This window comes from Phyllostomus hastatus, unplaced genomic scaffold (assembly GCF_019186645.2).
Source record: "Phyllostomus hastatus isolate PE091 unplaced genomic scaffold, TTU_PhHast_1.1 phas_scaffold_129, whole genome shotgun sequence".
Lineage (NCBI taxonomy): Eukaryota > Metazoa > Chordata > Mammalia > Chiroptera > Phyllostomidae > Phyllostomus > Phyllostomus hastatus.
In genome coordinates, this window is record NW_025334009.1 from 11,384,054 (window position 1) to 11,408,038 (window position 23,985).

At 52.6% G+C, this 23,985-nt stretch overlaps 1 protein-coding gene across 1 annotated transcript in view; it reads right to left on the minus strand.

Moving 5' to 3' along the window:
- Nucleotides 1–23,985, minus strand: part of ITGA9 (integrin subunit alpha 9) — a 309,179-nt gene that overhangs the window by 39,690 nt on the left and 245,504 nt on the right. Inside the window, exons 20-23 of the mRNA XM_045856800.1 lie at nt 22,100–22,179; nt 16,444–16,533; nt 14,280–14,388; nt 8,933–9,040 (exon numbers count right to left, since the gene is read on the minus strand). Of these exons, the coding sequence (XP_045712756.1) occupies nt 8,933–9,040; nt 14,280–14,388; nt 16,444–16,533; nt 22,100–22,179 (387 nt within the window). The remainder of the gene's footprint in view (nt 1–8,932; nt 9,041–14,279; nt 14,389–16,443; nt 16,534–22,099; nt 22,180–23,985) is intronic.

The window sequence follows — 23,985 nt, forward strand, 5'->3', positions numbered from 1 at the left end:
CCATCCATTCTCCAGCCTGTGCAGGACCAAGCACTTCTCACGACATGGCTGCTTATCCTCCGCAACCTCTGGGGGCTGGCAGAGGTCCACGTCTACTGGAATGCGACTAGAAGGACTTCCCCAAACACACAGCCAAGGACAAGAGGGCGCAGGACGCGGTGTCCAGGCTGAGTGTGGCGAGGGAGGCTCTTGAGGGTTTTCTGCTGGCATTTGGTTCCCTCCCCTCTTCCCTCATCCCAACCCCAGAGAAAACATTGCGCAAGTTGGAGCCAAGCGATAGCAGTGGCTCGGGAGACTGTCGGGAGCCCCAGGAGAATGTGGATGGTGCTGAGTGGCACGTTCCCAGCCGGCCCCGGTCGGGGGAGCCTTTACGGTGAGAACTCCCGAGGGCCCGGGCCTGCCTACGAATGAAGCGTCCCCGCTAGGTGTCCTGGCAGGACCTCGCTGCGTGAAATACTGGGCTCGGAGAATGAATCAGGGCCTGTTCCATGGGCGTGGCCCCAAAAGGAGAATCCTTGCTTCATTGGCACTGTGATCACTTGAAGGGCCATCTAGCAGGGGTGTCCAACCTGTTGGCGTCTCTGGGCCACGCCGGAAGAAGAAGAGTTGTCTTGGGCCACACGTGAAATACATTGTGACATGTGTATGCAAAAAAATTTCATAACATTTTAAGTAAATTTAAGATTTTGTGTTGGGCCACATTCATAGCCATGCTGGGCTGCATGCGGCCCGAGGGCCATGGGTTGGGCGCCTCTGGCAGAGGAAACTGGGCATTTCCACATTGTAGCCTCCGGGGAGGAGGCTGCATCAGATACTGAGAGTCGTTTGCTGACCTAAAGTGAGACAGAGGACACAGGTCTTCCCCGGGGTCCCAGAACAGAGCAGTCCCCACACGATCTCTGTCCCTGTACCTGAAGACAGGAGGGACCTAAAAGTCCTTCAATCTAAGTCTCCTGTCCCAAGTGCATCATCCCGGAAACAAATTTTCCCTGTTTAAGGCCCCATCTCCCATCCCTATACTAAGTTCGAGCATAAATGGAATAATATTAGCTAGCGTTAGGGGCTATGCTAAGTGCTATGGCATACACTGAATCTGTAAAACACCCGTGTGCAGAGGGTACGGCTCGCAGTAGGAAGACCATGTAATTTATTGTCCAAACTGGACATTTCTGGGAGGTGGGGGAGTCAACCAGATGGAACAGCACGGTAGAGACACACATCAGCGATGTGCCCGGCAAACTGGAACATGTGGTCTACCTAGTTTCACCCCCAATGCAGAGATGAGTAAACTGAGGCCCAGAGAGGTTCAGTAACCTGTCTTTCACCTAGATAAGCTTTGAATCTGGTATGAGCGTCATCTCCAAAATCCCCACCAGGATGCTCCCCATCCTGTTGCAGCTCCCTGGCACCCCAGCTGCACAACCTCTGCCCCGCACACGCCTGGACCACCCTCTTATTGTCTCTCCCTCCACAGACCTCAGAGCAGGGCTCCTATTGTGATTGTAAATCTCGTCTACAAATTTCTCCCTCGGCCAGCAAGTCAACCCCTGTCACGATCTGCATTCCTGGCTGGGAGGCGGCACTTTGGGTGGATCTTGGAGGATAAAGGAACTTCTAGAGTCAAGCGAGAAGGGGGAAGGCAGTTCCAGGCAGAGAGGAACAGCACACGTAAAACCACGGAGGTGCAAACAGGAGACTAGAGTCTCCAGAGCCTGGCAGTTCCACGTGGTGCAAGCATCGGATGAACGTTGGGTTGGGGTGGCCGCAAACGAGGCGGGAGGGGTGGGCCTGGACACGGAGGGGGTGGCCACGCAGAAGGTGGTGAATGTGACTTGACTGCAGGAACCCCCTTTTACCTGGGGCATGTGCTATTACTGGTGTATCTGAAAGAAGCTAAGGCACAGATGTCCTCTTTCTGCCAGCGCTGGCCCCATTCCTTGACGGTACTCTGGCTGGTAGGGTCCTGGGGATGGGACAAGTCACCCACGTGTCCTGCCTTGAACGCAGTACGTAAATGAAAGAGAAATGGAACATGAAACTAGTGGGGGAGCCAACTCAACCACCACAGTGCTTTCCACGTGCCAGTCCCGGAGTCTTTACCAGTGTAGGTCTTGGGAGAAGCTCGATCTAGACACTTTGAATTGACTTGGATGAAAGGGGGCATAGGTTCATGTCTGAATAACACGTGTTTCATGTTAACTGACATTTCTCTGTTAATCGCTGACTGTCTGTTCTCTGTTACATCCTTGGGCCACTTTTCTGTCTCGTGTTACACCAGTCCCAGCTGATGGCAACTGGGTAAACATGACCCATCCCCGGACTCGCCACCTGTCCCTCTGAATCCTCATGCCCCGTGACTCGGAAAACCCCGAGAATGCTTTGAATGCCTGCTATGCTAATTTAATTATCTGTTGCGTACTCTCAGGACCAAGGTGTCAGAAGGAATAAGTTCCCTCTCTGCTGTGTGAGGCTGAACACTGGCCACAGTGGCTTTGGGGATATTAATTTTAGGATTCCAAGGTTTGAAGCAAAAGTAGGATTCACAAAAGGATCGAGAAATGATACCAACTGGTTAATTAGGCCGACCTAAGATATTCTCGAAGAGAGAGAAGAACTACATATTTTTCAGTCAACAAAATGTAAACTGTGATAAAGTGCTACTAAGCCTTTTATATTGTGCCTTATGTTCAATCATGTTGCCGTGATTTACTATGGAATGTTTCTTCGTATTGACTGAAGAGCACGGAGAGATGACGACAGTTTCATTACAAATGCTAAGATAAGTATTTTCATGTCGTCACCATTCATTTCAAGCCTTGACAATGACCGAGAATAACCTAGAAAGGGTGGGTCCATTCATGGGCCCTAACTTTTCAATATCAATGACATGATTTAATTAAAGGCGGAGAAACAGTGATAATAGTTTGGGTAGTTCCTCCTAATAAATAACTCTGCTCAGCTTTATGTTGCTAATGGATTCTATTCACCGGGCTGACAACACATTTTGTGTGTGTGTGTGTGTGTGTGTGTGTATCCTCTCGTTTTAAGGAAGCAGCTCTCAAAAGCATCCTTGGGGGGGACCCTTCTGAAGAGTTATAGATTCTTTCACTTTATGAAAAGGGCCCCCTTGTTTATGAGTTTCAGGAAGCTCTGATTTTCTGATATTTACCTCTGTGTGTAGCTAGAGACTCAAAAGTGTTCCTACAGATGGACAGAAAGAAAAGAATACTTGCATGAACAAAATACCAAGGCCAGTTAATATGAGGCTCGAGGTGTGGACAGCCCTCCGGGCCTTGACCCTCCAATGCAGAGCCGCATCCCCTTCTGAACTGAAGAGGGTGACCAAGGGTACCAGCCAACCGTACCACTACCGTCCATACCACCCGCGGCCGAACCTTCAGAGTCAGGGCTGGACTGGGAGGGGCAAGACGTTCACGAATGACCTTGTGTCGTGTAATTTCCAGGAAGGGAAAGACAGTAGCCTTCAAAAGCCGGAAAAGATCAGCACTTGAGATGCCTTCTCTCTTTCCAGTTGCAAATTATCTTCTAAATTAACATAGAAAGGCTTCCCTCACCCCTTACGGCCAGCACCGCTGTGAAAAGGCGTACTAGACACAGAAGGTCAGGGTGTTACTGAGACCAAAACTGGAACAGAAAATGAAGGGACCAAGCCTCAAAACCATTACGTTCCAGAGCAGTGGGAGGGCACAGTGCACTGTATAGTTCTGACCTCTGTGTGAGTCTGTCATTATTTCACTGAAAAAAAATCTCACTGCTTAGGATAAAAGCTAATGACTATAAGGACCCCCACCCCCTGCCAGCTCTAGGGTTTGGCTAAAACAATGTGGTTGCCTCCCCATGGCCCACACCCTTTTCCTCTGGGTGTGACAGGCCAACACCCTGCAAACTCAAGGGCAGGCCACACCACCGGGCTGCCGGGCTGCAGAACTCATCTATCTGCATGCGCCCAGAGAAAGACACGCCTCCCAGAGGAGGCCCACTTCGCAGGCATGGGACGCAGGCCTTTTAACCGAGTTAAAGTGATACAGATGCGATGTAGTTTCGGAGAAGCAGTGACACACAAGAATTTCCAGATGCGGTCAGATTCTCTTGAGCGAAAAAGTGAGACATAAATATGTTATCTGAGCACTTGACAGGCATGCCAAAAATGCTGGCCTTCCACAGATAATGAAACATTTGGAAGCAGACCCGTCTGTTGATTTGGATAATAAATGAGTCAGTAGCCACCCCCAGCCTCCCGTGGGACCCGACGCCGCAGTCCTTGGAATTGTACTGGTCTCTTTAAATTCTAGTTCTAGCTCTGGGAGGCATCTTAGGGTAAAGGATAAAGTAGCACACCTACCAATTCACCAATTTATCTCTGCATTTCCTCGACGGAACACTTTGCGATCACCCCTTTATCAAAAGGCAAACAGTCGTGTTCTGGACGGCTTGTTCCCTGGGTACCCAGCTGCCTAGCCTCTCACAGTGCTTTCCGAGAGCGCATCCATCGGAGCAGTGGAGAGAGGAACACAGATGCCATTGATGAAGTCTGAAGTGTCAAAGCTTCCTGGGAGGCCTGAAACACGCTTCAGGCCATCAGCTGAGATGATTACGGAGCAGGGAGAGGAGCTGGCTCGCGCACAGCTGGGGAGGGAATCGCTGCTCCGTGTCTAACAATGCTACCAGAGTTCCTTTTGGAAGAAACTTGGTGTGTCTGTCAAAGGGAGGTTTCCTGTTTTGGGGCTTCCGAAGCGCACGCAATTAGTCCTCGGCAGGTTAAATGAGAACCATGTGTTTCTCGGCACTGACCGATGAGCTCTGTTTAGCCTCAGGGCCGTTTCCCGGTATTGACTTCGGTGACAACCCCTCGCCCCTGCAATGACAGGGCTCTGTGTCGTGTTGCTTGTAAGGAACAACAACGACAACAACAACAAGGAAAGAAGGAAAGCGAACTGCGTGATCACCATCTTTCAAGGCCAGAAAACACCAGGCACCTAAGCCGGGGCCTTCCAACTGGGAAACACACCACAAGGAAGCAGTAATGCTTCCAGATGTCGCTGCTGCTGCCGCCGCCGCCGGAGCGCAGCCCCTGGGCTCCTTGATAAGGCTGGCGCCCTCTGTCAGCGCTGAATTCATGTGCTCTGTCCACACGGGTCAAAGGGCACCCTGTGGCCCGCACTGTGCGCGCACACAGCCCTGGCGGAAGCTCCTTCCCACCCCCGCCCCCCGGAACACACTCTTTCTCCCGCTCGCCAGAACTCAAATTGACCCAAGAGCCCAGGAACGTAACTCTCACTCCAGGATTCTGTCAGCCATCTCCCGCCCCTCTTTTTCAGTGTTTGGCTTCTGTTGAGAGAGAAAAAAAAAAACATGGAAGCCAACCTAATCCTGACCCATTGCAGGAACTTGACTATTCGGCTCACACTCAGACATGTGCAGAAGGAAAAAAAAATGATTTGAATCTATTGCTGAGATCAGCAGACGTGTGTGTGTGTGTGTGTGTGTGTGTGTGTGTGTGTGTATGTAGGGAGGGAGGGAGGGAGGAAGGTGGGGAGGAGCAAAAGGGGAAAGATGGAAAGAGGGAGAGAAAGAAAGGGAGAGAGAGATTTTCATGATCTCTGACCAAAACGTTTGGAGTTTAAATTTCGTCTTGGAGGCCCTTTCATTCTGATAGGTGATCCCTTATTTCGGCTTTACCGTCTTTCTTACTCCTACATTAAAATTAATGCAGCCTCTGCTGCGGGTTAAGGGAAGTTGTCAAAACATCTCCACTGCAGTTCAGGGCCAGTTACCCGAGCTCCTAGAGCACACGGGGCACTTGCTGGCTGGGCTGCCATGTGCACAGATGCCTAAGGGCTCGCCCCGGTCCTAAGGCAGAAAGTCTCCACTTGTGATGGCGGTACCCCCCGGCGGGGGTGGCCAGCCCCTTCATTTAAATGAGCACATTTTGTGGTGTAGGCACAAAACTCAGGGGAAACACAGGGAACGAGGCAGCCATGACCTTCGTTGTCACGTGTTTTGAATCTTGTGGAAGACAACAGGCGAGGAGAAGTAGTAATTTCAGGTAGTGGCCAGTGACATGAAGAAAGGAACACGCAGGGAAATGGGACGAAGAGTTGGCGGGGGCTTGCAACGTCAGCTAATGTGCGCAGGGAAGACCTGCCTACGAAGATGAGCTCTGGGCTTGGACCTGCGTCGCGAGAAGGGGCCAGCCCTGCAAATATCTTGGGGAAGAGTGTTCTCAGCAGAGGACGTGTGAGCTGGGGCTGGAGGAATGAGTGGGCGTCCCACAGCCAGAGGGCAGGGAGAGGCCATTAAGGCAGGAGGCCCGGGGAGGTGCACGGTGGGCGGTGCAGCAGCCCTCACAGTCCAGAGTGGCTGGAGGACAAGGTCGGGGATGAGGTTGGAGACAGAGGACACCGGCCTGGAAGGTGGATGGGAGGTCATGCAGAGTTTTGGACCTCGTGGCTCTGGCCATTAAGATCTCCTTGTTGATTTTTTTTTTTTTTTTATACAGAGAACCTCAGGGTGTCTCTGAGAGTTACACAGAGAAATAACTAGGAGTGGAAGTCGGCAAGTTCTCAAATGGTAAACCGGGTCCTACCTGCCTGAGTAATTACAGCTCGTGTGGAGAGGTGGGGTAAAGAGGTGTATGTAGCTGGCGCTCAGTTTTGAATTTTTATTTATTTGGACAATATGGAGAGAGCAAAGAGAGTGGCTTAGGATGGAAAACAGAGAATTAAATGAATTGTGATTTTTTTTGTGGGAGAAAAGTGGGAAAAACGACCAAGTAATAGCTCAACTTCTCCACAGAGGGAGCTAGGCAACTGTTTTCCATTTTAGCTCAGAAAAGGTCCGAGAGGGCCCTGGCCAGCAATCTCAGTTGGTTCGAGGTCATCCCTAAACCCCAAAGTGGTGGGTTCGATTCCCCCATCAGGGCACATACAAGAAACCACCAATGGATGCATCAATAAGTGGAACAGCAAAGCGATGTTTCTCTCTCTCTAAAATTAATCAATAAAAATTTTTAAAAATTAGAGCATTAAGACCTGAGGGTAGTCATAAAAAACGGACTTCCAGTGGTACCAGAATGGCTCAACTATGGCACTCACTGGCAACACGGTTCTGTTGTACTGGGGAGGTGTCCTGACCGTATTCCGTCAGAAGGCAGAGGGTTAGATCACATAATCCCCAAATCTACCCCAGGGCTAGAAGTCCACCTCCCCCTTTCTTCTCTTATTCCCTCCTCATCAGACCTAAGCTGTATTATTATCAGCTCACTTTACATGACGTCACTTAGCAACAGGATATCAAGGAAAAGCCTGCAGGTCATCCAAGGACTTTGTTTGCATGCTGGGGACAGTTTCTAAGCCTTGATTTCTGGTCTACAGGAACCTCCCACCCAGGATAAGTGCTGAGTTCGTAGAGGGTGAGTCCTGAATTTCTATAGGAAAGATGGAGGGTTGAGGAGGAGGGGGAAAGAACACGTGTTCACCCTGGGGGAGAGTAGCAGGCGTTGCGGGGGAGAAAGGGAGTTGTTGGGTTTTGCTTTGGGTTATTCGCCGGGCTGCTTCCAAGCGCCAGGCCTGGCTCGCGTACATGTTAAACCTTGGCCTCCGGCAAGCTGGCTGCAGGGGAGACTTCTTGTTGAACTGTCCTCTGTGCACAACCAAGTCATGAAACCCAGGGTGTTTCTCGTGCAAAATGGGCCTCACAACCAAGCCGCTTTGAACATCGGTGCTACTGTGCAGGGCTGCTGCCAGCAGAGTCAGGGATTCCCTTGGAGGCAGAAAGCTCCCCGGAGTCAGCCTTGATGAAGACACACACCGAGACTCCTGGATGTCCACACGGGACCCGGCGTGCGGGCAGCGTGGAGGCGGCATTGCCCAGGACACAAACCGTGCAGGGCTAAAACCGAGGGGAGGAATTTCTCAGGAAACACTGACTTGGCGAGGCCTTCATATGCAAAGAAGGTCACCTTAGGAACTCCTGAGACAGCTCTGCCCCTCTCCCCCGCCCCCTCCCTCCCCAGAGAAGGTCTCCGCGGGACCTGCCTGATTACTTAAGACTGCAGCTCTCCCACGCTTGAGCCCTTGCCTCCTCTATTTCCCCCTCCCATTTACCATCACGCATTAAGACTATGCGTTTTATGTATTTATATATTACTGGTCTCTGTCTACTTGAATGTACATGAGGCCTGGAAATTGTGACGATCTTGTCTGTTTTGTTCCCCACAGTGAGCCGGCATTGGCATGTGCTGAGTGTGACGTATTGGCTGAATTCAGCGCAGACTGGACACAAAGCCCCGGGTCTGGGGGAGCTGAGACCTGAGTGTAGAAAAAAGGAGACCCCAGGCCCTGCAGCAGTTGGGGAGATGGGAAAAGCCTGTGAGAAAGGAGAAACCGAGGGCCTGTGATGTCAAGGAGGAAGGTAGGAGCGACCTCGTGCTAGCTATCAAGCTTTTGTCGAGACAAAACCATCTACAGCTGACCTAGGACCCGGTGGAACTGCATATTCTGCATAACCTTGAGTTTCAACCGCGGCTATGTTTCATGAACCAGGGCTTCACCCTCCAGGCATCAGTGGCCCTCTGGGGGTCTGTATGAACGCTGCGGCCCTTTCCTCCAGAGCAACGCATCCAGACACGCACCGGACTGCAGGCAGCGGCTGGGGGTTCCCAGACTCAGTCAAGTTAGACCATCCCAGAGGTCAGGTTCACAGCCAACCCTCATCTCTCCCCAGAGAGCTCTTCTTAACGGCATCAATCAAACTGTCTCGATGTAGGACTTCGGGCATGGCAGGTCTCTGGGCTTCTGTGGCTGTTTCCTAAGGTTAGAACCGGTTACCTTCCCGGGCCCCCGGGGAGCGTCTAAAACGTGACTGAGCTGGTTTGGGCCCGAAAGCAACAGTGAAATGAAGGAGAACTCACCACCATCTCCTGGATGTGAAACATCTCTGCGCCTCCAGGCGACAGGCGGTTGGGGAAAGAGATACTGACGGATGACCCGGGAAGGGTGCTCGGCCCCGTGTTGTAGACCTGGTGGGCGGGGGTGGGGGACACACACGGTGAGTTTTAGCAGAAATGCACACCTCCCTTTCACGTCGTGCAACACACCCGCTGAAGCTCTTGGAAGCGGCACACAGAGGGTCTAGGGCTTTAAGTGAAATATCAACTGATGGGAGATTCCAATGGTCTTGTCTTCTTTCTGCTAAAAATTATTTTTCTGTACATGCCCAGAAATTCACTTGTCAATTTGTGGGAATTCAGACGTAATCTAGTTCAGCGGTTCTCAAATTTGAGCGTACGGCAGAATAACCAGATGGGGTGGTGGGGGTGGGGTCATGCCCGCAGTTTCTGAAGTTGTAGGGGTGGGGTGTAGGGGTGGGCTGAAGGATTTGCATTTCTAAGAAGCTCCCGGGAACCACAGTCTGAGAACCACTGACCTGGTCAGACTCTTTTCATCTTACAGTTTGAGGTAGTGGAGACCCTCATAGACAAAGCAGGTTGTCTCCAAACCAACCATTTTCTGTACTGTTTTCAGTACACTCTCCAGCTGGCTGGGTTTCTCCAAAACGTGGAGGTGATCCCTGGCTTACATTGTTCAATGTCATCAGTGCCTCTCTTTCCTGCGCCAGCATTTGGTCCTGACGACTTAGCCCTCTCACCCCCGCCCCTCACGGTCCTCCCCATTTCTGTCTCCAGCAGCCCATCATCTCCTGGGAAACGAGAGAAAAGACGGCAGCCTCCAGGAGACCGGTAAGCGAAAAGGGGCCGAGCAAAGGCTGAGCATGAAACTCAAGCTAAAAATGGGACACGAAGAAGAGAAAAGACGGGCAGATGTGCAGGACAGATGGCGGGTGAGCAGCTGCCGAGGGCTGGGGCGTGGGGAAGATGGGGAGTGTGCCGGACGGAAGAATGCCCCCCAAGACACCCGTGACCTCCACTGTGAAACCTGTGAATGTGTTCTGTCATGTGGCAAAGGGCGATTAAGGCTGCTAATCAGCTGACCTTAAAAATAAAGAGATTATCTTGGGTCATCCAGGGGGAGTGTAATGTGATCCCAAGGGTCCTTAGTAGGGAAGAGGGAAACAGGGTCAGGATCAGGGAGATGTGAGGGAGACTCTGCCAGCCGCTGCTGGCTTGGAGGACCAAGGGGACACTGAGCCAACAAAGCAGGGAGAAGCTGCAAAGGGTGAGAAGACCGATTCTCCCCTAGAGGCTCCAGAAAGGGACACGGCCCTGCTGACACCGCGATCTCAGCCAGGGAGACCCACTTCGAGCTCCTGAGCTGCAGCAATGTCAGATAATACATTCGAGTCATTAGGGACGGGGCTGGCAGTGAGCCACTAAGTTTGCGGTAATTAGTTGCAGGGACCGCCTAGCGATACGGAGATTCTTTTGGGGTGGTGGGTGATGAAATGTTCCACAATTAGATTACGGCAATCGTTGCCCAGGTCAGTTCTGCAAATGTGCTAAAAATCAGTGAACTGTACACTTGCAGTGGGTGAACATTAAGGTATGTGAATGGTACCTCAATAAAGAAGGTATTTATTTATTTATTAAAAGGTGGGTTAGGAGCATGAGAGAGGAAGAAGGGAGATGCTGCTCTGAAGCTTGGGGACTAGGGAGAGTCCAGGGACTCGGGGCATCTCGGCAGTTCAGGTCAGAAGGGCACAGCCAGGAGACCGGCTGGGAGTCTGAGCAGGTCTTCACACATGACAGAGGGCGTCGGGGTCTGGCTCCAGCCAGCCCTTCCCTAAAAAAACTGTGTCTTCATTTTTTTTTTTTTTTTTTGCAATAGTAGGTTCTGCTTCAAAGAGTAGACCAAAAAAAAAAAAAAAAAAAAGAAGACAGAGCAGATGAGCTGTCACTGCCAACTGCCCCGATTCAAAAGGAAAGACATTCACCAAGAACCACCAGCCTAAGACACAAGGACAGGAAGGAATAGCCAACCACAATCGCGGTAAGTAATTTGAAGTGAAACGTGAGAGCCCAGGCCTGAGAGGAAACCGACTGGCGTGTCTGGGGAATCCCAATTAGAGCCCGCGTCGGGGAAGGAGAGAAGAAAGGGATTCTGATTTGCATGAGTTCACCACCAGGGCCAGACAGATGGGAGAGCTTGTATTACAACATTAATTTATTTTAAACAAATGTCTTAACATTTGATTCTCTGCAAATGTTCCTGTGCAACATCTGCATCATTTTTCAGGTGAGGGGGAACGATCGACTCTTGATGCAAAAGGAAAAGAACAGGCTACGGTTGGTCAACAAATTCTTTGTCTCAGTTAAAAAAACTTAGTATGTCTGCCTTTCTGCCAGCTACATTTGCAGTGGAGTCTTCAAACAATTATGTAGCTTATTGAATAATAGCTTTTAAAAGACACAGAAACATCTCTTGGTATAAAAAGTCTCTAGTCCTGGCTGATGTGGCTCAGTGGATTGAGTGTCAGACTGCAAACCAAAGAGTTACCAGCTCAATTCTGAGTCAGGACACATGCCTGGGTTGCAGCCAAGGTCCCCAGTAGGGGGGCGCATGAGAGGCACACAGTGATGTTTCTCTCCCTCCCTTTCTCCCTCTCTTCCCCTCTCTAAAAATAAATAAATAAAATCTTTTTTTAAAAAAGTCTCTTTCTATAAAAGTCTTGTGCGCTTCAGGAGTGATGCTGCCAGGAGGAGGAAAAGCAGAAGTGATTTATCCGTACTCCTGACCCTGTGCTCCCCCATTATGTCTACCTCTCAGTCGTTATCATCATCAATGCGGTCAGCGGCCTTCCTGCAAGATGGTCATAATCACAACAATTACACGAGAAAACGAGCCACCCAGAGAATGCTCAAGGAAGCTGTCAGCTTTGCTAACACAGGACCATCTCCTAATTAATGACCCGCACCATCCATCTTGCACTCCCGGTCACCTCGCTTAATCCTGGCGGAATGGCATGTTCTTCCTCAGGCAACTGACAATCAAGGGGTTTATCTAAGGGATGTGGCGACCGCTCACTCCTTCCGGGGGCCCCCAATTCTCTGGCCTGTGTCCTCTGTCAGGTCAGGTGTCTAGAAAGCTCTTTGCCTGAACACCAAACTTCAAGCTCCCTGTGAAAATGCCTTCTGAGAAATATGACTTAACCATGGGCCCTCTGAGTTCTTTCTTTTTTTTTTTTAGCGGGTGATCAGAACAATTTTAGGGTCTTTTGTATAACTGCTCTTCCTTCTTGCTTTCTCCTCTCCAAGCCTGTATTCTCTTCATTCCGTGGCATGTGTCTAAGTAATTTTTGTGACTCTGTCTTTTGTTGTATGACACCTAAAATCTCTAAGAGTCAGTAAGTAATTAAAACTAAAGCGATTTAAGGAAAATGAAGTAGCTGGTCTTTACCCGTTTTCTATCCCATTGCAAAAAGCAATGGAGAAAAACAAATGAATTCCGAGAAGTCATTCAGAAACACAGAGATCCTATCCTGTTCGCGGCAATCCCTCCATGGCCTCAAGAGCAGATCTAACCCCATTCCCCCCTCTCCCCTGTAAATCAAGCATGGGGGCAGGAGACAGCTGGGCTTGGCTGGCCGGGAGGCGTGCTGCCTCCGAGCCGGGGACAAGCGCTATCCATCATGGCTGCTGAGGCCTCTTGCCTGGGAGAACATTTTGGAGAGAGAAAGACCATTGTTTGTGTGACCCCACAAATGTTTTACTGCCTCATTCTCTGGACCCTCACCCCATCATTATTCGTCACCCCCTTGGTCCACCTAGGAGTGGCCACAGGGAAGGAAAATAAAAATTACTTGGCCACAGTGGTGAGAGCCAGACCAGGAAACCACCTTCTCCATGGGGAAGGGTAGGGTGGAGGTGGGGAGAGCTCTGGGCGATGTGGGGTGTAGATTACAATAGAGTGCACTGAGGTGGGGGGCAGCCATCTCCTCCTCCTTCCCTCCATCCCTGCCTCCTGGCAGGGCCGGGCCAGTCCTGGCCCCAGGCCACCTTTCCCAGCTCTGGGCCTTGCAGCCTGTCTTTTCCCGGGTGGGCCTACATTTCCATGTTCCTCAATTGAGGAGAATGGACTGGACGAGGCTGAGGCCCCTGGACCCTCTGGGTTTACATTCAAAGAGTCTCATGTTGGCCCTGGCCGGGTTGCTCGGTTGCCTGGAGCATTGTCCCATACACCGAAAGGTTGCGGGTTTGATCCCTGGCCAGGGCGCACAAAGCAGGCAACCACTCGATGTCTGTCTGTCTGTCTCTGTCTCTCCTTCCCTTCCCCTCTCTCTCTCTCTCAAATCAATAAACATGTCTTTAGGTGAGGAAACAAAAGTCTCAGGTTGCACAGTGCTGGCCGGAGAATCTGTATGTTAGAGCAGGGTCATCACGCTCGGCCTGCCGGTTAGAGCTGGCCTCCTGCCTGTTTTCATACAGCCCGAGAGCCAGGAGTGGTTTTACATTTTTAAATGGTTGGAGGAAAAATGAAAAAGAAAGGGCACCAACTCATGACATGTGAACATGCTATAAAACTCAGACGTCAGTGTCCACCATGACAGTTTTGCATCTGTGCTGCCTAGGGTGGGTGGCTTTGGTGCTGCCGCAGTAGCTCATTAGTTGCTACAAAGACTGTATGGCGTGCTGAGCTTGAAATTCTTACCCAGTGGCCCTTTCAGAAAAGAGTTTCCCACCGTTGGCTTAGAGAAGGAACGGTGCCCTTCATGGTGGCCACGGTCCTCAGCAGGTGTGACAGGGAGGGCCAGCCCTGCTCTGTGAGGGGGCCGCACGTGTCTCCCCCCCACCCCCCAGGGAGCGGACATGGGCAGGCACTGCTCTGCCCTTGTAAAACTGCATGGCTGGAAGGTTGCCCTCTGTTGGGGCAGTGGGCTCCTGGCTGAGGCAGCACGGAGAACCCAGGAGGGAAGGGACGTGGCCAGTCCTCGAGGCTGCCCTGCCCAAAATGTGAAGACTGATGGAGAACAGAAAGAGGTTTTTTGGGGCCATCTGGGCTGGGCCACTGGCCTCGGCCTCAGCACCTAGAGGCCTTCTGGAAGAAAGCGGCTGGTACTCATCATGCCGCTCTCCTGCCACATGCTGGAAGGCAGAGGGGTCTACACAGAGAAGTACCGGACAGGGAAGGAATCGATTCTGGGTGTGGTCACAGAAAACGCACACGCACACCACAGTCCAGCCAACCACGCTGGGGCCAGTTTCTCTGGGACGGAGCCTGGCCCTTCTGTTGCCTTTCAGAAGACACGCCCCAGGAGCCCTCCCGTCGGTCCCCCGGGACAGAGACCATCTGCAAGGGCTGTACCTGGAGGGTGACATTGAGGGGCTGGAAATGACACTCCAGGTCATCCAGCTGAATGAAGTTGGACGCGTCCACAGACTCGCCGTACACAAAGGAGGTTGGAGACATGATTCTGGAAGAGAAACCGTGACATCCATCATCCCAACCCCTGGTCACGCAACCCACGGTCATGCCCAGCCCGAGAAACCTAAACGTCTGTCTCTGGGACCTGGCTGTCCCCGGTGCCTGCCGCCAATCGCTTTCCTTCCAGAGCTGTTACTTCTCTCTCCTGTAAACGGACACAGCCAGATCTACGCTTTCTAAACCAACCTTTCCAATAATGACATGTCCCCTTGGGTCAAATCAATGAGCGACAGCACAACTATGTACTGGGGTCACGCTGCTGAAATGAACAGCAAGGCTATGTGTGGTAGCTTTGACGTCAGTTCCTTTTAACTGGACTAGAAAACTGTACACGTCCTGTGTTGTAAAAAACTTCCTGCAGAGCGAGAAAGGAAATAAATGCATAGGAATTACATATTCGGCGCCCTACATCCCACACGGTGACAGATTCACGTCAAACTCTAAATTTGTCAAACTACCAAAACTATTAGAAATGAGGTCTTAAAAGTGGAATCCACTTGATGGCAGCATTTTTCTTCAGATTTCCAACAGTGGCTACGTGACATGTCTGTCACTGAGAGGTCAAGGTCGGCTTGCAGCGTGCTTTCCAGGTGGCCCGTACCAACCAGCCCTGAGATGAGATGAAGCTGGGACTCGCTCAAATCCCCAGATAAGTAATGGATTCTCGATGAGACCCCAGCAGCCGCTCACTCGCCTGAACGCTAATAATGTAACATTTGGGGCACCGGGTCTGAACAGACAGCAAACCATCTATTTTCGACGTCAGTGTATTCCTTCGGCAATGTGGCGAGTCCCAGCGTTATCGAACGGCAGGAACACGCCCCTGTAATTATGCTCGCCCTGTTCCGTGTTCCTGGGGAGATCAGAGGCTGGGCGGTTTGTTTAACCCAGGGCTTCATCAGGGGCTGTTCGCACCTCGCCGTGAGGCCTCCCTGGGCCCGACCACAGGATGGAGGGAGCCAGTTTTCTCTCTGGTCCCCAAGGACAGGGCCTGGTTCAGGGCACATTCTCACTGTGCCTCTGATGAGACGAGTAAATAAACTCCATGGTTAAAAACAGAGCCACGAACAAGGGCAAATCTATGCTAATTTGCAAGTAATATTCCACCGATGTCTCATGTCTGAAGACCATGAGGGAAAATGCTGAGCGTGCAGGCCTGCCCGTTCCCGGCACCCCGCAGGGCACGAGCTATCACCGAGAGGGCCCCTTCTGTGACGCATTAGCATCTCTGCTTCCAGCCAGGGCCAGGGCCCAGAGCTCTCGAAAACTGAAAAATGAGAAACTCCAGAAAGCTCAGCTTGTATCTGGGGCAAGGGTTCAATGGATCCTCATGCAATCTAAACAGATTGAGCTAAGCCTGTTCCCACTCTCCAAGAGGGACATGCTGGGTCTTCTGAAGCTGGAAGCAGGAACTGAGCTCTCAGGTTTCCAGGCCTGGGCTTTGGCTGAAAACCACCGAGTTTATTTGGGTCTGCAGCCCTGCTTTCCAACAATGCCAGCAGCACCGCGTGGCCCGGACTTTACCCGGCAGGCGGTGGGCCTGGCCTGGTGGTTCCCAGCCCACTGCAGACCAGCACCGACACTGGGCAGAGACGCTGCAGGCTCTGTGTAAGGGGTTAACAGAGCCACACAAAGCCGGTGCCAAGTGCGAGCCACCCAGAGCACCACGACCCCTCTGGCTGCGACCTCTGGCCCAGCAGCCTCTGGCTGAGAGTCTAAGTCCAGGAATCACGCTGCCTGCTACCATCTGGCACTCTGGCGGGGAGGGTGCTGGGAAAACACGCACACAAAGGTGTACAGAATGTTCAACGAAATTAAGGGGCTTCAACTTGTCATCACACTTCTTGTGTTACCCACCAGGTGGGTGGGTGGCGGGGAAAGAGGAGAAAATCAGGAGGGAAGAGGGCGTGAGTCACTGCCGCTGAAGCTCTTCCCGCATTTCAGAGCTGGGAGGACTCCAGACTACGCGTGCAACTTCAGGAAAGGCACACAGTTCCCTGCAGGGCACCTCTGTGTCCTGGCAACCTCAGCCCAGGCCACTCACCCAGTGATGGACGTGTCCACTTCGTGCATCAGCGGCACCACCAGCGTGAGGCTGTTGTCGTGCAGGGACCCCGCGCGCTCCACGTTGCCGCTGTGTGGGAAGAGGGGAGGGAACCCTGGTCAGCACCAGGTCTCGGGTGGCTGCAGCCTCCTGGGCTCCGTGTTAGAGCTCCACCTACATTCCCCAAGGGCTGGCTCGGCACCTTATCGGTCCTCCGTTCTGTTCTGCTGTTGGTCCCTGGCAGAGTCACGGTGGGCACTCAACTGTCTAAGCTGTGTTCCCCTCACAAAGACGTGAGCGCGAGTGGCAGCGTATTGGGGAGCTGACCCCGTGAAATGCCAGTTGGGAGTGGAGAGGGGACACAGGAAAGGGGAGGAAGGCCATGAAGGCGTGTGATCCAGGAGGCTTGGGCTGTGGGCACCGGGCTCAGGGACACTGAGAGGCAGTCTTCCCAACTCAGGGCACTGGAGCTGGGCCTTTGTCCACTGGTTCCTGAGTGCTGCTGCTGGGCAAGGTGGCGGAGGGGGGGCATTAAATCCCTGGCCCCTGCCCTAGGGCATGCACTCAGGGCAGCGGGCTCCGGACAGAGAAAGCCTTGTGGGGAGTGGCAGGTGCTGGGAGCTATGTGGTGGTGCGTGGGGAGGGCAATGCCGCGGGCTGTGTGTGTATGGGCACTGCCAGCACACGCTGCTTCTACACGCGCTTGCACTGTGAATAACAGACCAGCAAGACTGGGGCGCTGCAGCTGGGAAGGAACCTGCTGGACTCCACAGCTATTTCCCATCTGTAGGCCTCACCCACCCTCCAGGGACAGGCAGGCTCTGGAGAGAGGCTCTGACTGACCCTGTCGCCACAAATAACACGGGAACTCCCACCATGCACTTTGACTGCAGTATGTCCATATATAGGCATCCCCTTTGGGGCAAGAAAGCACAGGACTGGGATTCTTGGGAGGTCATCCTGGAAGGACAAAAGCAAGGGAGCTGGAGGCTATTGAGTGGCCGCTATGTGACAGACACATTTCACAGCATGACTGCCCTGGTCCTCAGAATGACCCCAGGAGGGAGGGGTCACCCACCTCCGACAGGCAAGAAGCAGCTCGGATAGATTAGGTAGCTGGCCCCGAGGACCCAGAGCAAGCCAGGTCAGTCCGACTCCAAAAGCAGGACTTCTCCTCTGTGATTCCCTCTCCTGGGGGAACCTTCCCTAGATCTGGGGGCTGGGGGGAGAGATGAGAAGAAGGGAGAAGAGAAAAGAAGAACAGAGGAGGAGGAAGAGGAGGGAGAAGACCCAGCTTCCCTTTACTATCTAATTAAATTCCAAATGCGAACTGTGATTGTTGTCCCAGGGAAGCAACCGCCATGGCAAAAGGCAGGGCTGTTGGGTGCGTGTCACTGCACCTGGGTTTACAGTTGGTTCTACCACACAGCGTGACTATGGGGTCCCAGCAGAAAGCCAAGTTCACCCTCCAGGGTGGAGTGTGAGAGTCTCCAAGACCTGCTGAGGCGCGGGCACAGCTCATTGGCATCACTTGCGTCTCACCATTCCCCAACCATGTGCAGAGTTCCTACCTGCCCCTCCTGCCTGCTCCCTGCCCTCCCTCTTCCTGACTCTTCCTCTCCCACCCGGCAACTGCTGAATGCAACAATACTTAAATAGCACTCACATCCCCTCTCCTTCTCTCCTATTGTTCTGAAACAATGGCACTCTGTGACTCTGGCCCCTGCTCCTCATCTGCCTTCCGCATGTGGGGTGACACCCATCACTCAGAGGGCAGCCAGTTTGCAGAAGCAGCAGGATCAGGTGCCCACCTGGCCTGGCTTCCTTGCCCTTCCTTTCCCAGGGGGTTAGTGAAAGCCGGAGCATCGCTGCCAGGGGCAGACAGACAGGGGAGGAGTCCCGCACGTACATGGAGAGGACCCCGGGCCAGTGCCCTTCCCCCATGGAGCGCCCTGCCGGGTCTTTGGAACTGGAATCAGTTCCTGATGGAAGCACCACCCCTTGCCCTGCCCTTTGTCCAGCCACCTGTGGCCGCTGGCAGCTCGGGCCCAACAGTGTCATCTGTCAGCAGATGACCGCTCCAGACGGAGCTAAGTTGAAAAGTTGAGATAAAGAGGCCAGACATCAAAAGGCTCCCGGTCACTCTGTAAGCGCGTGACTCGCGATGCTTTCACGAGGTTGGCGAAGCCGGGCTGCTGAGAGGGGGGCTCTTGAGGAGCTGTTTACTCTCAACAGGACGAGCTCCTAAATCCACACTGGGCAAGAGCTCTTCAAAGGGTGGTGACGGGAAGGAAGGCAGGGTTGCTAGCTTTCGAGATAAGGAGCTTTGAGGATCTTTCCCTCACGGCAGGAAGTCCAGTGCTGTGGGTGCCCTCCCGGAGAGTAAGACCAGATTTTCACCCAAGTCTGGGGAGAAACCAGTGCCTGAAAACTCTGCTGCGCATTCCACAGATAACACAGCTCCCTTGACGTCTGCGATTCAGAGAATTAGAAGGGCTGCTATTTAATAGTGGAGCTACCATGGCTAGGTTTTCCCTGACGCTATGTGGCAACAGTAATGTATAGAAGAAAATGTTCTTTAAAATTTGTTTTCTATTTATTGATTTTAGATAGAGAGAAGAGGAGGGATGGAGGGAGGGGGAGAGAGAGGGAAGCATCACTTTTTTGTTCCATTTACTGATGCAGTCATTGGTTCATTCTTGTGTGTGCCCTGACCGGGGATCAAACCCACAAACTTGGTGTATTGGAGCAATGCTCTAACCAAACTGAGCTACCTGGCCAGCGCCTAAAAGGGCGATTTCTGGAATTAAGTCATTAGCATTTTTCCTATGTGCCCTGCATTGCATCTGGTAAACAGTAGGTGCTTAATGGACATCTGCTGAGTGAAAATGCACCTGGTATAGCGTAAGGGGCTACAGACGGTGGTTCTCTCTGTGGCTGCTTGTTACCATCACTGAACAAGCCTTTTCAGAACTCCCAAAGCCCAGATCTCATCCCAGACATGAGATCACATCTCTTAGGGATGAGCCAGGCGTGGGCAGTTTTTAAAGCTCCCCAGTGGGTTCCACTGGACACCTCAGGCCAGGGCACCACTGGGCTTCATCTATTAGTGCCATTCTAATGGATGAAGCTCCCTCTGTCCTGTGTTGGCCAGCCCTCCTTCCACACCTCTGACTGGCCCTGAGTGGGGTGGGGAGGCAGGTGGTGCTTCCTCCATTGGACAAGAGAAATCTCTTCCCTATCCTATTTCCTGCTCAGATGTTCCTTCCCAGGAGTACTCGCTGCCCCAGGGGTTGAGGGACCAAGAGGTCATGTCGATAGACCTGCCCAACACTGGTGAGTCTTCGGTGGACCCAAGAAACAGCAGAAGAATGAGAATTTTCACGTTTCAATGGATGCCTGCCTCCCTTGGTTAAATTTGACAATCTCGTGCTCCGCGAGCAAACTGTTGCATTGCGTCACTCCCCTCTTCGAGAACATTCAGGGGCTCCCCGCTGCCTTTGGGATGTAGTTCAGACGTTCTGGGCCTACGTGGGCCCTCACGGCCGAGCCCAGCCTCTTCTTTCAGCCCATCTTCCGCTGCCGTGGCTTGTCACCCACCCTTCCTCCGAGATGGCTCCCGATGCCCCATTCACTCCACGGCCCGCCACCCCCATGGGTGTAACATAGCGGGATGTCCCGTGCACATTGTCACCACTGCGCCTGTGTTTCTTCACCCTGAACCCAGACAACGGTTTGAATGCAGCTCCCCAGGGAGGCCCCTCTGCACTTCAGCAGTCGGAGTGAAGCTTACCCTTTGTGTGTGTCTCATGTGTTTGTATTTCACCGCAGTCACATTTCATGTGGACGTGAATCATGTGATCTTGAAAAGAGTGTGAATTAAAAACAACAAAACCTTGCATGACTTTGAAGTCTGCAAGCCCAGTGGCTGCAGTCTGTGCTGAAATGCTCTCCCCCCGGCAGGGGCGCCGGGGCAGTGGGAGCCACATTGTGCTGGAAGGTTGCACGGGAGCTCCGGGATGGCTGGGCTACACTTTCACAGGCACTGTTGTTACCAGTTACATCTACGCTGTGGGCCCTAGAACACATATAGGATGCACTTAGCGTTCATGTGCATTAGGTCCGGCTGGCACTGAACTAAAGGCTGGCAAGTGGTCAGCTTTGCAGGGCGAATCGGACACAACACATGGCAAAGAAGGTCAGGAGACCCCTGAGACCTGCTGTGCTCGTACTGTTAGGAGAGGACGCACTCCAGACCACTGGAGGTGAGGCTGACAAGGGCAGAGAGCAGCACTAAAATCAAGCAGATGCTACGGTGGCTGCGGGCTGAGGGGCCCTGACAATGTATGCCTCCACCTGCACAGTCATTCCTTGGGGGGGGGATCATCTTAATTCCATGGATTTTAAATAGTGTTGGGGTGGAGGAAGGCCTCACATGGAAATAAGATTCAAGGGGAGTGGGAGAAGAAAATTGAGCCTGCTTGCACCTGCACCCCACGAGTCCTGCCTCTGTCCACTGCTGGGCTACGTCTGTGGGGCCCTCAGCCCGGCTTCCCAGATGCCCACTCTACGCATGGAGACCCAGGCCCTAAGGGCAAAGCCACTAGTGAGACTGTGGACAAGACTGAAAGATTCAGGGCTTGCGAAGTATCCTAGTCTAATCTTTGAGTAGTTGGTGTTTTTCTGAAAATTCAAGAATCCCTCGGGCTGAGGTGTTATAGAGGCCAAAATTCAGAGAAAAACACAGGACCAGGATTTACTACGTCTGGAAGCAAAGATCCAAGATATGACGTCAAGAATAACATGGACTCACAAGAGGAAGATTTCTGCGGACAGTTTTTGGAGAAGATTGTTTGCGATGGTGGGGAGGGTGTCCGCCTTTTAAATCAAGCGTCAAACAGTGTGGTTCTTGCCCGGGAACTATAAGGGGAGTGGGCCGCTGGCTCCCCCTCCAGTGGCAGAGTGAAAGAGAAGTGACCGCCCAAGAGTCACCCACGTTTCCAGAGCCTGGGCGAAGACGGTTGAATGGGGGCTCTATGGGGAAAGGCAGTGTGGGGTCCCCTTTGGTCCTGTGCCAAGGGTACGGTCTCAGCAGCAGAAGCTGAAGGTATTTCTGGCTGCCTAGGAGCTGAGGTTGGAAACGGGTTTCCCTTTTCCAAAGGGTAAGAGTCAGCTCTGAATACCTGCATGGCCCCGTGAGTGCGTACAACCACACCTGTTCACCTAGACCTCTCTCTTCCATGTCCCCGCTGTGCACCCGGGTGCTCAGACGGCGCTCTCGGGGAAAGAGGAGAGGGCCGGTACAGGTGGGGTCAGCCCCCCAGGTGCTTTTCCACGGAGACTCTGACTATGGGTTTGTGAACTTGCTTGGAGACGTGAAGTGGCTGTGGGACGTTGCATCCCCCAAGAGTGACCTGAGAATGCACAGGACGGTCCCAGATGTGCTCCAAGGACAGGGAAAGGGAGACAGGGTAGCAGCACAGGCAGAACCAGACAAGCACTGTCCCTGAGAGATCCGACTCCGCCCAGCGCTGTGGGGCTTCATCACTTTGATATCCTCAGCCCCCTGGGCATGGTTGAAGGGTGACCAGGGTGTGTCTCATCTGATTCCATCAGTACCTTATGTTTGGGGAAGAAAAGTTTAAATCCTTCTCACCTTTGGGCAGTAATGATGAAGCTCAGAACTTCCTCCTCCCCAGACAGATGGCTTGTATCAAAGATCACACTGAATTCATACTAGGAAAAAAAAAAAAGAAAAAGAAAGTGACATTTGGCATCAGCAGGGACTCCAAATTAAACTGCTAGCAACACTCTTCCCCAGTTTATGACTTCTGGAAACTCATTTGCATGACAGGCTTTACTTGCATGCATATCCCTGTGGCTGCCGGGCCAGGGACACAGCTGGGACGGGAAAAGCGCCCGGCCGAGAGGCACCACTCTGTCCTCCTCAACGACTGAGGCTCTTCAGGAAGTGACACGCTTGTCTCTGGAAGCGGGACTTTCTCAGTTTCACTCACGCACCAGCTTCCCAACTGCTTGCCGCGTCGGCACACCCTATCACCTGTGATATGTATTTCATATTTTTATCGCCTCATTCTTTTTGCTGAGAGACCATTTTAAAAGGAAAGTGTATGCCACTCTCACAGCCGGGACTCCAGGATCGCTTGCCATAAAAAGAAGGAAGTCACAAAAATAAGTACAGTGAAAGCAAAGCAATGCTGAGTCCTGCTGAGGGCTCCGGGCCCAAGGCCTACTCCCTTAAGGTACGAGGGAGACCAGCAAGCGATGGGGAGGTGGCAAAGATGGGCTCACCCCAGCACAGACCTTGTCTGCACGCGCTCAGCACTGAAAGGGTGTTGGAAAGGGAATGCCTTTCCCGCTGTGAGAGTCCCTGTTGGTCAGTGCTGAGGCCATATATCACCCACCGTCATCTCGGGGACCCACGGTGGTGAGCCTCCTGTGATCTGGGGAACACTGCCCTAAGCAAATGTGCGTTTCACCACGCAGATATCGGGCATGTGTGGGAGTGTGGGAGGAGCCCTTGGCTGGGGTTACAGAACCAGACCCGACCACACACTGACTACGTGATCTTCGTCAAGACACTGGATCTGCCTGCATTTCAATAAAAAGAAGAGGCCTTGGCTGGGTGGTCCAGTGGGTGGAGCATCATCCTGTAAAGCAGAAGGTTGTGGGATCGATTCCTGGTCAGGGCACATGCCTAGGTTGGAGGTTCGGTCCCTGGTTGGGGCATGTATGGGAGGCAACTGTCGATGTTTCTCTCTCACACTGATGTCTCTCTCTCCCCCTCCCTCTAAGCATGTCCTTGGGTGAAGATGAAAAAACAAACAAACAAATAAATAAACGGAAGAGGGTGGACAAAATAATTCTTAAATTCCATCAAGCTCTGAGAGGCTACGACTTATTTAATATCTAAACATTGGGGTTCCTTTATGACTAGTTCTAGGCCACGGTCTAACTTCGAGAGACTGGAATCTACTGAACTGAGCGCTGCCTGCAAGTGTGAACACCAGACCCTCACACTGGCCCATCCTCTACAGTGGCCACCAAACTTCCCTTTCTACACAGAGTTTCTGTTGCTGTGGGGCTGTCAGCCTACAGAGAGGGTGAGGCGTGGAGACAGGACAGGAAGCAAAGCTGGAAGAGACAAAGGAAGGAAAGTCAAGGGTCCTGTCCCAGCAAAGAGTCAGAACTGGCAGGAGATCTGCATCACACACACTAGAGATCCAGGTGAGGCGAGAAGCGGAAGAGTTGGGCAAGAAGCCAGAATTGGAGGTGGCGGCCCGGGAGGTGAGGTCAGACACGCACACGGCTAACCCGAGTGAGCCCACAGTGTGGACAGCATGGACAGCTGGCAGCTCGGCACGCGGTCTGGAGCCCAGTGATGCACAGGGTCCAAGAAACTGGGGAGGGCCAGCCAGGCTGTGGTAGAGAGAGCCCCCGTCCCTAACCGAGTCACCTCCTGGGCCTTCTCCAGGGAACGTGCCCCAAGACCCCCGTCTCCAGGTTTCCTCTGGTTACAAG